This window comes from Nycticebus coucang, chromosome 6, assembly GCF_027406575.1.
Source record: "Nycticebus coucang isolate mNycCou1 chromosome 6, mNycCou1.pri, whole genome shotgun sequence".
In the NCBI taxonomy this organism is placed as follows: Eukaryota; Metazoa; Chordata; class Mammalia; order Primates; family Lorisidae; genus Nycticebus; species Nycticebus coucang.
In genome coordinates, this window is record NC_069785.1 from 112853758 (window position 1) to 112868986 (window position 15229).

Here is a 15229-nt window from a genome sequence, read left to right on the forward strand (position 1 = left end):
GGAAAAGCAAAACATTTCCCCTGATTATTTTTGAAATAACACCCTTCTATGAGTAACTCTGAAATGAATAGTTATCAGGTTGGATTTCATAGGCCACGGACTTACAGTTAAAACTTTGCAAGATTGGTGCTAACATGATATATTTCTCCAATTAGTTTCAATCTTTTCTCTAAGTTGGACATATAAAACTATTGTCATCATGGTCTGTGGTTTGTAGTTATTTTGGTCTTTCTTAAACTGTTAACCCCTTGAAGGATGATTGAAAGTAAATTTTCTTCCTAAAATTGATGCTGTTGGCTGTGACTGTGTTAACATTTTAGAGGTGAAGAATGTTCTAGGTGGGTAATGTGTGTCTTGTGTGTATGTTGAGTGAATTCTTTTCTTGTCAGTTGAAGTGGTTACAAATTTATATTTGATTCAGGACAGCTTTTTCAAGGAGTATTTCCTTTCAGAAGGAATGATGGCTTTTAATTAGAAGTGATGATTGAATTCAGTTCTGCTGAATGAGCAGAATGAACTAGAGAAAAAATGGTTTCATTGTGAAATAAGTGACTTATCCAGTAGGTTATTTTGTCATATCTGACACTGTTCCCTTTTTTCTTCTTTTCCAGATAAATGTGAATGAAATTACAAGATTTTCAGATTTCCCCTTGTCCAGAAAAACATTGAAAGGTAGGTATGTGGTGATATCGGGATGTGTTATTGGATTTCTTGGCATTTTTGATAAATGGGAGAAGATGTAGAGTTTAACCTGAAAAATCTTATTTTGGCAAAAAAATTTTTTTTTCTATTTTTATTTTTTATTTATTTTTTATTTATTTTTATTGTTAAATCATAGCTGTGTACATTAGTGCAATCAAGGGGTACGATGTGCTGGTTTCATATACAGTCTGAAATATTCTCATCAAACTGTTCAACGTAGCCTTCATGGCATTTTCTTAGTTACTGTATGTATGTTATTCTGCATTTAGTAAGTTTTGCCTGTACCCATTCTAAGATGCACCCTAGGTGTGGCCCCACCCATTACCCTCCCTCAACCCTAACCTCCCCACTCCCTTCCCCTTCCTTGGCCCTTTTCCCATAGTCTTGTGCTATAGTTGGGTTATAGCCTTCATGTGAAAGCTATAATTTAGCTTCATAGTAGAGCTGAGTACATTGGATACTTGTTCTTCCATTCCTGAGATACTTTGCTAAGAAGAACATGTTCCATCTCCATCCATGTAAACATGAAAGAGGTAAAGTCTCCATCTTTCTTTAAGCCTGCATAATATTCCATGACATACATGTACCACAATTTGCTAGTCCATTCGTGGGTCGATGGGCACTTGGGCTTCTTCCATGACTTAGCAATTATGAATTGGGCTGCAATAAACATTCTGGTACAGATGTCTTTGTTATATTGTGATTTTTGGTCTTCTGGGTATAAACCTAGTAAAGGAATTATAGGATCCAATGGCAGGTCTATTTTTAGGTCTCTAAGTATTCTCCAAACATCCTTCCAGAAGGAACGTATTAGTGTGCATTCCCACCAGCAGTGTAGAAGTGTGCCCTTTTCTCCACATCCACGCCAACATATCTGGTTTTGGCATTTTGTCATGTGGGCTTCTCTTACTGGGGTTAGGTGGTATCTCAAAGTAGTTTTGATTTGCCATTCTCTGATGATTAAGGACGATGAGCTTTTTTTCATGTGTCTGTAGATCGTGCGTCTGTCTTTAGAGAAGTTTCTCTTCAAGTCCCTTTCCCACCCTGAGATGGGATCACTTATTCTTTTCTTGCTAATACGTTTGAGTTCTCTGTGGATTCTGGTTATTAGACTTTATTGGAGGTATAACCTGCAAATATTTTTCTCCCATTCTGAGGGCTGTCAGTTTCCTTTACTTACAATGTTCTTGGCTATGCAGAAGCTTTTTAGTTTGATCAGGTCCCAGTATTTTTGATACTGCTTCAATTGCCTGGGGAGTCCTCCTCATAAAATATTTACCCAGGCTGATTCCTTCAAGAGTTTTCCCTGCACTTTCTTCAAGTATTTTTATAGTTTCATGTCTTAAGTTTAAATCTTTTATCCAGTGAGAGTCTGTCTTAGTTAATGGTGAAAGGTGTGGGTCCAGGTTCAGTCTTCTACAGGTTGCCAGCTAGTTCACCCAGCACCATTTGTTAAATAGGGAATCTTCCCCCCACTGAATGTTTTTAATTGGCTTGTCAAAGATCAAATAACGGTAAGTAGCTGGATTCACCTCTAGGTTCTCTATTCTGTTCCAGACATCTACTTCTCTGTTTTTGTGCCAATACCATGCTTTTTTGATCACTATCAATTTATAGTATAGTCTCACGTCTGGTAGCGTGATTCCTCCTGCTTTGTTTTTATTGCTGAATAATGTTTTGGCTATTCGAGGTTTTTTCTGATTCCATATAAAACGAAGTATTTTTGTAAGATCTTTAAAATATGACAATGGAGCTTTAATAGGAATTGCATTAAAATTATATATTGCTGGGCGGCACCTGTGGCTCAGTTGGTAGGGTGCCGGCCCCATATGCCGGGTTCAAACCCGGCCCCGGCCGAACTGCAACAAAAAGATAGCCGGGTGTTGTGGTGGGCATTGGTAGTCCCAGCTCTTTGGGAAGCTGAGGCAAGAGAGTCGCTTAAGCCCAAGAGTTGGAGGTTGCTGTGAGCTATGTGATGCCATGGCACTCTACCTAGGGCCATAAAGTGAAACTCTGTCTCTACAAAAAACAAACAAACAAACAAACAAAAAAATTATATATTGCTTTGGGTAGTATAGACATTTTAACAATGTTGATTCTTCCCAGCCATGAGCATGGTATGTTCTTCCATTTGTTAACATCTTCAGCTATTTCTTAAAGTTTCATAGTTCTCTTTGTAGAGATCTTTCACATCCTTCGTTAGGTATACTCCCAAATATTTCATCTTCTTTGGCACTACTCTGAAAGGAATAGAGTCCTTGACTGTTTTTTTGGCTTGGTTATTTTTGGTATATATAAAGGCTACAGATTTATGGGTGTTGATTTTGTAGCCTGAGACATTGCTGTATTCCTTGATAACTTCTAAAAGTTTTGTAGTAGAATCCCTAGTGTTTTCCAGATACATGATCATATCATCTGTGAAGAGTGAAAGTTTGATCTTTTCTGACCGTATGTGGATACCCTTGATTGCCTTTTCTTCCCTAATTGCAATGGCTAAAACTTCCATTACAGTGTTAAAGAGCAATGGAGACAATGGACAACCTTGCCTGGTTCCTGATCTAAGTGGAAATGATTTCAATTTAACTCCATTCAATACAATATCAGCTGTGGGTTTGCTGTAGATGGCCTCTATTAGTTTAAGAAATGTCCCTTCTATACCAATTTTCTTTTTTTTTTTTATTTTGTAGAGACAGAGTCTCACTTTATGGCCCTCGGTACAGTGCCGTGGCCTCACACAGCTCACAGCAACCTCCAACTCCTGGGCTTAAGCAATTCTCTTGCCTCAGCCTCCCGAGTAGCTGGGACTACAGGTGCCTGCCACAACACCTGGCTATTTTTTGGTTGCAGTTTGGCCGGGGCCAGGTTTGAACCCGCCACCCTCGGTATATGGGGCCGGCGCCTTACCGACTGAGCCAGAGGCGCCACCCTATATACCAATTTTCTTAAGTGTTCTGGTCATGAAGGGATGCTGGATATTATCAAAAGCTTTTTCTGCATCAATTGAAAGAATCATATGGTCCTTATTTTTTAGTTTGTTTATGTGCTGAATTACATTTATAGACTTATGTATATCGAATCAGCCTTGAGACCCTGGTATAAATCCCACTTGGTCATGGTGTATAATTTTTTTGATGTGTTGTTGGATTCCTTTTGTTAGGATCTTATTGAGTATTTTAGCATCAATATTCATTAGTGATATTGGTCTATAATTTTCTTTTCTTGTTGGGTCTTTCCCTGGTTTGGGGATCAAGGTGATGTTTGCTTCGTAGAATGTGTTGGGTAATATTCCTTCTTTTTCTATATTTTGGAAGAGGTTTAGTAGTATAGGTACTAGTTCTTCTTTAAAGGTTTGGTAGAATACTGACGTAAAGCCATCTGTTCCTGGGCTTTTCTTTTTAGGGAGATTTTGTATAGTTGATGCTATTTCAGAACTTGATATAGGCCTGTTCAACATTTCCACTTCATTCTGGCTAAGTCTTGGTAGGTGGCGTACTTCCAGGTATTGGTCGATTTCTTTCAGATTTTCATATTTATGAGAGTAGAGTTTCTTGTAGTATTCATTAAGGATTTTTTGAATTTCTGAGGGGTCTGTTGTTATTTCATCGTTACCATTTCTGATTGATGAAATTAGAGATTTTATTCTTTTTTCTGCTTAGGTTGGTGAAAGGTTTATCTAACTGATCTTTTCAAAAAACCAAGTTTTGGATTTATTGATCTGTTGTATAATTCTTTTGTTTTCAATTTCATTTAGTTCTGCTCTGATTTTGGTTATTTCTTTTCTTCTGCTGGGTTTGGGGTTGGAGTGTTCTTCATTTTCCAGTTGCTTGAGATGTCCCATTAAGTTATTAACTTCCTCTCTTTCCATTTTCTTGAGGAAGGCTTGCAGTGCTATAAGTTTCCCTCTTAGGACTGCCTTTACAGTATCCCAGAGGTTCTGGTAATTCATATCTTGATTATTGTTTTGTTCCACAAATTTGGTGATTTCCTTCTTAATCTCGTCTACAACCCATCTATCCTTCAACATAAGGTTGTTTAGCTTCCATGTTTTTGTATGGGTATGCAGGTTCCTGTTGTTATTGAGTTCAACTTTTATTCTATGATGGTCTGAGAAGATGCAAGGAATAATTTCTATTTTTTTAAATTTGCTGAGGTTAGATTTGTAGGATATGGTCGATTTTGGAGTATGTTCTGTGGGCTGATGGGAAGAATGTGTATTCAGTTTTGTTGGGATGAAATGTTCTGTAGATGTCTGTTAAGTCCAGATGTTGAATGGTTGAGTTTAAATCTAAAATTTCTTTGCTTAGCTTCTTTTTGGAGGATCTATCCAGTACTGCTAAAGGGGTGTCAAAATCTCCAACTACTGTGCAACTGGAGGAAATCAAGTTGCTCATGTCTGTTAGAGTTTCTCTTATAAATTTAGGTGCGTTCTGGTTGGGTGCATAAATATTAATAATTTAGATCTCATATTGAGTATTACCTTTAACAGATATGAAGTGTCCATCCTTATCCTTCCATATTTTGGTTGATTTAAAGTCTATTTCGTCTGCGAACAGGATTGCAACACCTCCTTTTTTCTGCTTTCCATTTGCCTGGAATATAGATGACCATCCCTTCACCTTGAGTCCGTATTTGTCTTTTTTTTTTTTTTTTAATTTGGTATGTCTTTAATTTTTACAGTAACACAAAAGTTCAGTTTCCTATATATTTTTCAAGGCCTGCCACACCTTTGTCAAGTTAAAATGTCAATGATAGATGAAAAAAACATAAACTTGGTTAACGTTGAAATGACGCTGACTTTATTAAACTGCTGCCTAGAAACTTCGTCTTCTGTCTCGTCTCTTCTTTTCTTCTTGAGACACGCTGTGTGAATTTGAGATCTGAGGTCTGCTGATCTTCACTAACTTTTCAGTTACTTACTTTGATAAATTACATTTAGGATACTGCCTACGGCATGGGCTCCATAATGATGTGCTCTTGATTAAAGATACGATGTTGTAAATTTAGCACAGTAGTTAAGAGCTTGGCAGCGGGAGAGGTCTGCTTCATGTGGAATCCCAATATACTAAGTCCTCACTTAACCTTGTGGATAGGTTCTTGAAAACTGTGACTGTCAATGTAACAACATCTAATAAAACCGGTTTCATGATAAGCTATTTGACAAAAGCAAGCATTAACATCCCATGTCATATTTCTGGTCACAAAAGCATTACTGAACTTCTAAGTAAAGACCCAAAACTCTTAGAATATTAAACATTGGAATAAATATGATCTATGTATACATTTAAGAAAGATTAATAAAAACAAGGTAATGGCCCAGTTTTGGGTGAATCAGTGAGTGATAGCAGTCATGGTTGATGGTGAATGGAATCAAGGAATAAATGTTTGCAAGGCAAAAACTGTGAGGAGCGCCTCCTCCCACCATGTGGTTCAAAACCAACACCAAACAGGGTGGGCTTGCTGTGTGCTTTTCTATCACATTGTTTATTGCTGTGCATTTGTATGATTAGCACGGGTTCTATGAACTTTTACTTTACAATAATTCGTCTTTAGCCACTCATTCCATTTCCAGTGTGCTGATTCCAGTTCAGGGTCATGGGTGGCCAGAGCCTGTCCTGGCAGCAGAAGGCTCAAGGCGAGAACCAGCCTTGGACTAGAAGCTGTTCCGTTGCCAGGTATACTCATACCCATGCCCACATCCACTGAAGACTGGGACCATTTGGAAATGCCAATCACCCTAATGCCTGCAGCTTTGGGATGTAGGAGGAAAGTGGAATCCATGAAGAAATCCCACGTAGACTTGGGTAGAACAAGAAAGCTCCACGGGCAGTGGTCCTGGCTGGGATTTTTTTTTTTTCCTCATCAACATTATGTGACTTTCTACGGAAAAGTTACCTTACCAGAGAAAATGGAGCCAGTCATAAAGCATAAGGTTTTTGTAAGGATGAGAATGAGCTGGTATTTAGTAAAGTGATCTCTAGTGCTTAGTATAAGTACATATCGATGTGGGGGTTGGTTTCACTGGTGTGCTAACAGGACACATTGAAATAACATTTAAGAACTTACTTTACAATACGGTCTGTATTTGTCTTTTGATGTAAGATGAGATTCTTGTATGCAGCAGGTATCTGGCTTGAGTTTTTGTATCCAGTCAGCTAACCTGTGCCTCTTTAGAGGACAGTTTAAACCATTCACATTAATTCAGCATATTGATAAGGCTTTCGAGAGTCCGGTGGACATTTTTAATCCTTTTGCGACTGTGGAAGTTGGAATTTGATCAAAATTTTCTGGGTGGGTTTACTTTTGTAGTGGAGGATTACACTGGTCTTTATGGAGGATAGGTCTGAGAATATCCTGGAGAGCTGGTTTATTTATGGCAAATTTCTTCAACATGTGAATGTCATTGAAGTATTTAATTTCTCTGTCATAAATGAAACTCAGTTTAGCTGGGTACAGGATCCTGGGTTGAAAGTTATTTTGTTTTAGGAGATTAAAAGTCGATGACCATCCTCTTCTAGCTTGAAAGGTTTCAGCAGAGAGTTCTGCAGTTATTCTAATATTCTTCCCCTTGTAGGTAATGGTTTTCTTTTGTCTGGCTGCTTTCAGAATTTTCTCCTTCATTTTAACTTTAGTGAAATTGATTATGATGTGTCTGGGGGATGTCTTATTTGGGTTGAGTCATGCTGGAGTTCTGAAACTGTCTGCTATCTGAATTTCAGAATCTCTTGGCATGTTTGGAAAGTTCTCCTTCATAATCTCATGGAGAAGAGACTCTGTGCCCTGGGAAGCCACTTCGTCGCTTTCAGGGATCCCTATGAGACGAATATTGGTTTTCTTCGAATTATCCCAGAGCTGTCTCAGAGAGTGATCTGTTTTTGCTCTCCATTTCTCTTCTTCTTTGAGGGTTTGGGAGTGTTCGAAAGCTTTGTCTTCAATGTCAGAAATCCTTTCTTCTGCTTGCTCCATTCTGTTACTGAGGGATTCTACTGTGTTTCTCAGATCTTTGAGAGCTGCAACTTCTTGTCTCAATGTGTCAAAATCTTTGGTCATTTGGTCTTTGAATTTGTTGAATTCTTGAGATATCTTTTGGGTTACTGCTTGGAATTCTAATTCGATCTTATTTGCTATCCAGATCCTGAATTCAATTTCTGACATCTCAGCTATTTGTTTGTGCATGGGGTCTTGTGCTGTTTTTGCCCCATTGATCCTTGGGGCTGTTGATCTATTCTGATTATTCATATTGCCAGAGTTTTTCTGTTGATTTCGCCTCATAATTGTTTTTCACCATTGCCTCTGGCTGTCCTCAGAGTTGGGGAGGTGTCTCTCCAAGATTAGACCCCAGCGGGATCACTCTATTGTTGCTGGATCTTTGTAGGGAGTGACCCTGTGTAGTTCCTCTGGGGCTGACCCAGCTAGTGAGTTCTGGTTGTGGAACTAGCTCCAGAGTGTGATACATCCAGATCCAGCAACAGGGTGGGACATGGTATGCACGGTTCTGGGAGTGCCTGGTGCTCAGTGACTTTGGCACAGAGAGCCCGAGGCTCCAGCAGTCTCTGGCCAGGAGAAGGGCTCTGTGCAGAGGCAGGGAGGGCTCCAGAGGGCACGTGGCTACCAGTATCCCTGGCCAGACGAGTGGGGCAGTGTGGAGGCAGGGAGGATACAGGAGGGAGGACGCGGGGTTGTGTGGTTCCCGCAGTTCGTTGTCATGGCATGCGGAGGCCTGGCGGACGCAGGTTGCGGGTCATGGGTGGTAGCGCAGCTCTTATGGAGGTCCTGGTGGCGCCAAGCCCAGGAGTTTGAGATTCCTATGAGCTGTGATGCCACGGCACTCTACCTAGGACAACAGCCCGAGGCTCCAGTGTGCCAAAACCAGTCTCACTCTTCCCCTAAGGGTTAAGGCTGTAAGGCAGCTCAGTCCCCACCTTTAGGCTGCTCAGTCACTAGGTTACTAGCTCCCGCCTGATCCTTGCTCTGGGACCCTGAGGGCGGAGCTTGCCAGGGCAGTTCTCTCACAATGGCTCCCTGTGTCCCAGCTCAGTGGCTCAGTCTGGGGCCCTAGAGAATGCCCGAAGTTCTTCGCACTCCTGCTAAAGCTCTCCCCAAGGCAGTTCAACTGAGTGCCAAGTCCAAAAACACCGAAATAGTTCATAGATAAGGCCTTTCCGGTTTGCATTCTCACTGCTGCTTGTACTTATGGTTGCCGGTGGGATTAGGTCGATTGAACACACGCAAGCACTTGCCAGTTTTCCACTGTTTTTGTCCTCCTCTTGGGGTCCAGAAGTCCCTTGCTGACTCCCTGTATCCTCAATGGGATGATTGTAGGCAGATCCCACCAGCCAGAGATGCCTGGAGTCTTATCTCCCTAGACTCACTGTGCCCATTTGCAAGGAAGCTGTTACTCAGCCGCCATCTTGCTCTGTAAAAGTAGTTCTGATTCTTTTCACTTCCTATAAAGACTAGCTCACTCCTTTTAATGGACACCTACCTTTCCCACTTCACTGCCTCTATCTTGCCCCTTGGGAACATCCTCGGCCTGTCTATCCTGCTTGCCATCACCACTTGTCTCATACTCAGGACAAAGCTCCCAGGTGGCAAGTGGGTACTTTGCAGGATTTAGCTATTGCTTCCTTCTTGCACCTTTACCCAAAACGGCCCTGATTCCTTTCCTTGAACAATACCAGACCACAGCCACTCCCCATTCCTACATTTAGGCAGAATAGTGTAGGAATGGAAAAAAAAAATTTCAGCTCAGGTAGGGTCACCCGTGTCCTGCCTCCTCCAAACTTTTCCAGGATTTTAAGAAAAGAGCTGAGGGATATGGACTCACTGTGAATTCCTTTAATGTCAAAAATTCTGTGAGAGGGAATGGCGCACTTTCAGGCTGGGGCAAATGTTGATATCATGAAAACCAATGAAAAATAGGCAATATTTGCATCAAATAATTTTTCATTGTCATTTTTTTCTGGACTGGTTAAACATTAGTTGAAAGGAAAAAGATTCCAGGAGCCTCTGAATAATTAAAATGAAATCTATGTTAGTTAACATAACACAAGGGAACAGAGTATATTTTTGCTTGTATTTCTTTGCTAGGGCTGCTTATAACAAAATACCAGACCAAGTGGCTTAAACAACAGAAACCGATTCTCTTACAGATCTGAAGGGTGGAAGTCCCAGATCAAGGTACAGGCAGAGGTGGTTTTCCTGCAGGGCTATGCTGTTCCAGGACTGTTTTGCTGCCCTTGTTATTTTTCTTAAATAGACCCTTCCCTGGCCAAACTGCCACAAAAAAAAAAAAAAAAAAAATAGCTGGGCATTGTGGCGGGCGCCTGTAGTCCCAGCTACTTGGGAGGCTGAGGCAAGAGAATCACCTAAGCCCAAGAATTGGAGGTTGCTGTGAGCTGTGATGCCACAGCACTCTATTGAGGGCAAAAAAGTGAGACTCTGTCTCTAAAAAAAAATTGTGTTTATGTATGGTCTGACATGCTTTGAAATAATGTATGCATTGTAGTGTAGAATGGCTAAATCAGGCTAACTTGCATGTAACATAATTGACATGTATGTAGTGTATTACTTCATACTTTTTTGTGCTAACAACACTTAAAATGAACTCTTAGTAGCCGGGCGTTGTGGTGGGCGCCTGTAGTCCCAGCTACTCGGGAGGCTGAGGCAAGAGAATCGCTTGAGCCCAGGAGTTGGAGGTTGCTGTGAGCTGTGCGAGGCCACGGCACTCTACCAAGGGCCATAAAGTGAGACTCTGTCTCTACAAAAAAAAAAAAAAAAAAAAAAAAAAATGAACTCTTAGCAGTTTTCAAGTATACATGTATTGTAATTAAATGTAGTCATCATGATATAAAATAGATCTCCTGAACTTATTCCTCCTAATTGACATTTTGTATCCTTTAATCCACATCTTGCCAATCCCCATGTCTCCTCCAGCCTCTGGTCACCTCCATTCTGTCCCTGTTTTTGTGAATTCCTCTTTTAAGTGACATCATGTGGTTAATTGTGTTGCTATTCCTGGCTGATTTCAGTTAACACCACGTCCTCCAGGTTCTTTCACGTGATGCTCGTGAGAGGGTTTCCTTCTTAAGGGTGACTAATCACCCCCTGTGTGTACATGCGCCAGGTTTTCTTCATTCCTCATTGGCCTCTTAGGTTGATGTCATACCTCGCCTATTGTGAAGTGCTGCAGTGAACATAAAGTGCAGATAGCTCTTCAGCATGCTGACTTCACACCCTTGGATATACGCCCTGGAGTGGGGTTGCTGGACCAACCCTTGTGTAGTCACTTGCTGCCTCTTCCCGTGGTTGTTCTTTGTGCATGTGGACCCTTGGTGTCTCCTTGTTCACGTTGCTGCTTATAAACACACCAGTCCACCCTAAGGGACTCGTTTGGACTTAAGCACCTCTTTAAAAGGCTCTGTCTCCAAGTGTAGTCACTCCGAGGTACTGGGGGTTAGGACTTCGATACAGGAATTTGGGGGTGGGTGAGTGGGGGGACACAATTCAGCCTGTAACACCACCCTACAGGAATTTTTCTGAAAGTATCATTTTCCCCTCCTCCACTTTGCCAGGTTTGCAAGAAGCCCAGTACCGTTTGGTAACTGAGATACAGAGGCAGACCATTGGGTTGGCTTTGCAAGGTAAAGATGTACTTGGAGCCGCCAAGACTGGATCTGGCAAAACTCTGGCTTTCCTTGTCCCAGTAAGTGTATTTATTATTCACATTGGTTCAGATTCTCTATAATTTTATAATATCCTGTGCCTAGATGCAAATAATTCTCATAAAGAGTTGTTTTCAAGTTAGATTTCCCTGGATACAATGTAGACTTTATCAGACAAGAGTTCTCTACCACATTTTCCAGGTTATCAGTAAATTATTGAACTTCCTGAGGTGGGCACTCAGTAAATTATTGCATGAATGAATGAATGATTGTGCCTTGGCAAGTCATTACATTCTTGAGGCATGTGGGATTCTCCAGGGCGGCAGATCAGAATGGTTCTGCTCAGTTGGTTGGGCTGGCGGGAAGATGTTTCTGTGTTCACCCTTGTGAGCCTACCCGTGGTATTTTATACTTCTGTTTAGTATACAATTGAAATATGCTAAGTTTAGGGAGCTTTGAGCATTTGTTGATTTTTTTGGGGACATTGATACCTGTCTTTTATATACCTAGCAGTAAAATAATGGAGCTTCTTAGGGGTTCACTTACATCTCAGTAATATGGTTGGTCTTTTCATTTTTTTATTCCTACAAAATATCTCAAAGTATTATTTTAGTTTTTGTTTCAAATATTGCAAAATAACTTTTCTTTTAAATCCTAGTGCTTTTTTCCTTTTTTAAGCAATGTCTCTCTAAAATTAGAGAATTCAAGTCACTTATATAAATAAGCAGCTATACAGGTGAAAGTTTATTTTAATGTGGTTATTGTTCAGAAAATGATAAAATTTTTAAAGTCAGTCTTAATGGTCTGTAGCCTGCATATACCTTTCATTGATAGCCATTCTGATTACGTGGCTCTGGCAGCAGCTCAACTATTAATATTCTGGGGTTTCTTTTCCCTTCCCTCTGAGTTGGGGGTAGATGATTCTGATGAACGGAAGAAAAAGAAACAGAATATTTTCTTTTGGAGTAGATAGAACTTGAGTGGTATGTCTTCTGCTTGGAAAGTTCCTTAGATTTGGAGGGACAAGCCATAGATGCAGGTCAATAAGCTGATTTCTGTAAAGACTTAATGTGAATTTGCTGTTCTTTTTGAGGTGCTGGAAGCCTTGTATCGTCTGCAGTGGACCTCAACAGATGGGCTGGGAGTTCTAATAATATCACCTACGAGAGAACTAGCCTATCAGACCTTTGAGGTTCTCCGAAAAGTAGGAAAAAATCATGACTTTTCAGCTGGTCTCATCATTGGCGGAAAGGTGTGTTCTTTTGTCCTGGCCCTTCCATCTTCTAAACCTGTGTTGGAGTACAAGCAGTTGAAAAGGAGGTGGTGGAGACTTCATTTCAACAGTCTGGCCTCTCAGACGGGGCCTTGTGGGGCGGTGGGGGGGTAGCACTGTGGTGTGATCACCGGCATCTGGATTCTGATTGTCAATTTTGCTGGAACAGAAAGTCCATTTTTGTCAGGGTATCTGAGATGATTAGGCTCTCTGAGACAGATTTACTCTAATTATCCTGTAAATCTATTTATCATTATCCATTGGGAAATACCACATTTCCATATGAGGACTAGGACCTTCTAATAAGATATCTAACATGTTGAATAATTCAGAACATTGCTATTCAGCAGAAGAAAGGAAGGTAGATTGTTTTGAGGAAGTTTTTAAGCATAAGACCTGCTGTTCAACTTTTGCTCTACCTTATAATACACCTGTTACGCCCGTATCTGCTAGAACCTCCTCTAGACTGTGAACATAAATACTTCTTTAGTTTCTGAGCAAACACTAAAGAAAGTACAGCATGACAAACTCATGTGCCTGTCCTCAGCTCACCAACATTCTGTTCTTATCTGAAGGAGAAAAGCTCTAAATGTAGAGAGCTCAGCTCTTTTTCAGTCCACAGAGTACAGTGAGTGGTGTCAGAGTCTGTTCACTGCCCCTTGACCCTGACTTCAAGAATGGGAGTAGCTCCAGGTTTAAGTCAGTTCTGATGGACCCAACAGGACATCAGGACTTGGAGCAGTCACTTGAGTATTTTTTCTTGGTCTCAAAATCCTGAGTATGATTAAGAATCTAGAAGAACTTTGAGCTCTTTGTCTTCACTTCAAGAGTTTTATTTAGCCCAGAAACTTGTATATGCTGCAGATATAAAAGGGAGAAGTTATGTTTATTTTTAAGAGTATCTAAACTGCTATGATATGCACATGAAAATGTCTTTTTTAGTTTTGGTACACAAGCTGCTTAGAGTGATGGGTGCGTAATCAAAAGAAACAACTGTTTTCAGGATCTGAAACACGAAGCTGAGAGGATCAACAACATAAATATACTTGTGTGCACACCAGGTCGGCTTCTTCAACACATGGATGAAACAGTATCTTTTCATGCTACTAATCTCCAAATGTTAGGTGAGTCTAATGAATTTCCAAGGAAAAAAAGTTCAGATTTAGGAGAGAACCCTCATACATTTTAATGATACAAATTTTATGCTGGGGAAACATTATGATTAAAAATTGAGAAATAACTTGAAATTTTTTTGGCATTTGGGCTCTAAACCCAGAGAATACAGCTAGTTTTTTTTTTTAAATCAAAAGAATGTGCAGACTTGGTGCCCGTAGCACAGTGGTTACGGTGCCAGCCACATACATACACCGAGATTGGTGGGTTCGAACCTGGCTCGGGCCTGCTAAACAACAATGGCAACTGCAACAAAAAATAGCCAGGTGTGGCTTGGTGCCTGTAGCTCAAGCGGCTAAGGCACCAGCCACATACACCAGATCTGGTGGGTTTGAATCCAGCCCAGGCCTGCCAAACTACAATGATAACTACGACCAAAAAATAGCTGGATATTGTGGCGGGTGCCTGTAGTCCCAGCTACTTGGGAGGCTGAGGCAAGAGAATCGCATAAGCCCAAGAGTTGGCTGTGAGCTATGACGCCACGGAACTCTACCCAGGGCAAAAGCTTGAGGCTCTGTCTCAAAGAAAAAAAAAAAAGGGCAGCGCCTGTGGCTTAGTGAGTGGGGTGCCGGCCCCGTATACCGAGGGTGGTGGGTTTGAACCCGGCCCTGGCCAAACTGCAACAACAAAAAAATAGCTGGGTATTGTGGCAGGCACCTGTAGTTGCAGCTACTTGGGAGGCTGAGGCAAGAGAATCCCCTAAGCCCAAGAGCTGGAGGTTGCTGTGAGCTGTTTTGCCACAGCAGCCTACCAAGGGTAACAAAGTGAAACTCTGTCTTAAAAAAAAAAAAAAGCCAGGTGTTGTGGTGGGCACCTGTAGTCCCAGCTACTTGGGAGGTTGAGGCAAGAGAATCGCTTAAGCCCAAGAGTTTGAGGTTGCTGTGAGCTGTGATGCCACGGCGCTCTACCCAGGGCAACAGCTTGAGGCTCTGTCTCAAAAAAAAAAAAAAAAAATAGCCAGGTGTTGTGGCAGGTGCCTATCATCCCAGCTACTTGGGAGGTTGAGGCAAGAGAATTGCTTAAGCCCAAGAGTTTGAGGTTGCTGTGAGCTGTGATGTCTTAGCACTCTACCAAGGGTGACATAGCGAGACTATCCCCCCCCACCAAAAAAAAGTGCATATGTCCCTTTATATGTGAAATAAGACAAGACTTTTCTCCTCCTTTTTCTTTCCTTTTACTTTTCTTTTTGAGATAAGGTCTTGCTCTATCTCCTGGGCCAGAGTGCAATGGGATCATAAGCTCACTGGAACCTCCAACTCCTGGGCTCATGTGATGATTATGCCTCAGCCTCCCAAGTTGCTGGGACTATGAGTATGCACCACCATGCCTGGCTAATTTTTCTTGTTTTTGTAGAGCCAGGGTCTTGCTCTTGCTCAGGCTTGTCTAGAACTCCTGGATAGAAGCAGTCCTCTTGCCTCAG

General features: G+C 41.3%; 1 protein-coding gene across 1 annotated transcript in view; it reads left to right on the forward strand.

Moving 5' to 3' along the window:
- DDX10 (DEAD-box helicase 10) overlaps positions 1-15229 on the forward strand; it is a 352575-nt gene that overhangs the window by 7900 nt on the left and 329446 nt on the right. Inside the window, exons 2-5 of the mRNA XM_053594940.1 lie at positions 612-672; positions 11274-11404; positions 12457-12615; positions 13640-13760. Coding sequence (XP_053450915.1) covers positions 612-672; positions 11274-11404; positions 12457-12615; positions 13640-13760 — 472 coding nt within the window. The remainder of the gene's footprint in view (positions 1-611; positions 673-11273; positions 11405-12456; positions 12616-13639; positions 13761-15229) is intronic.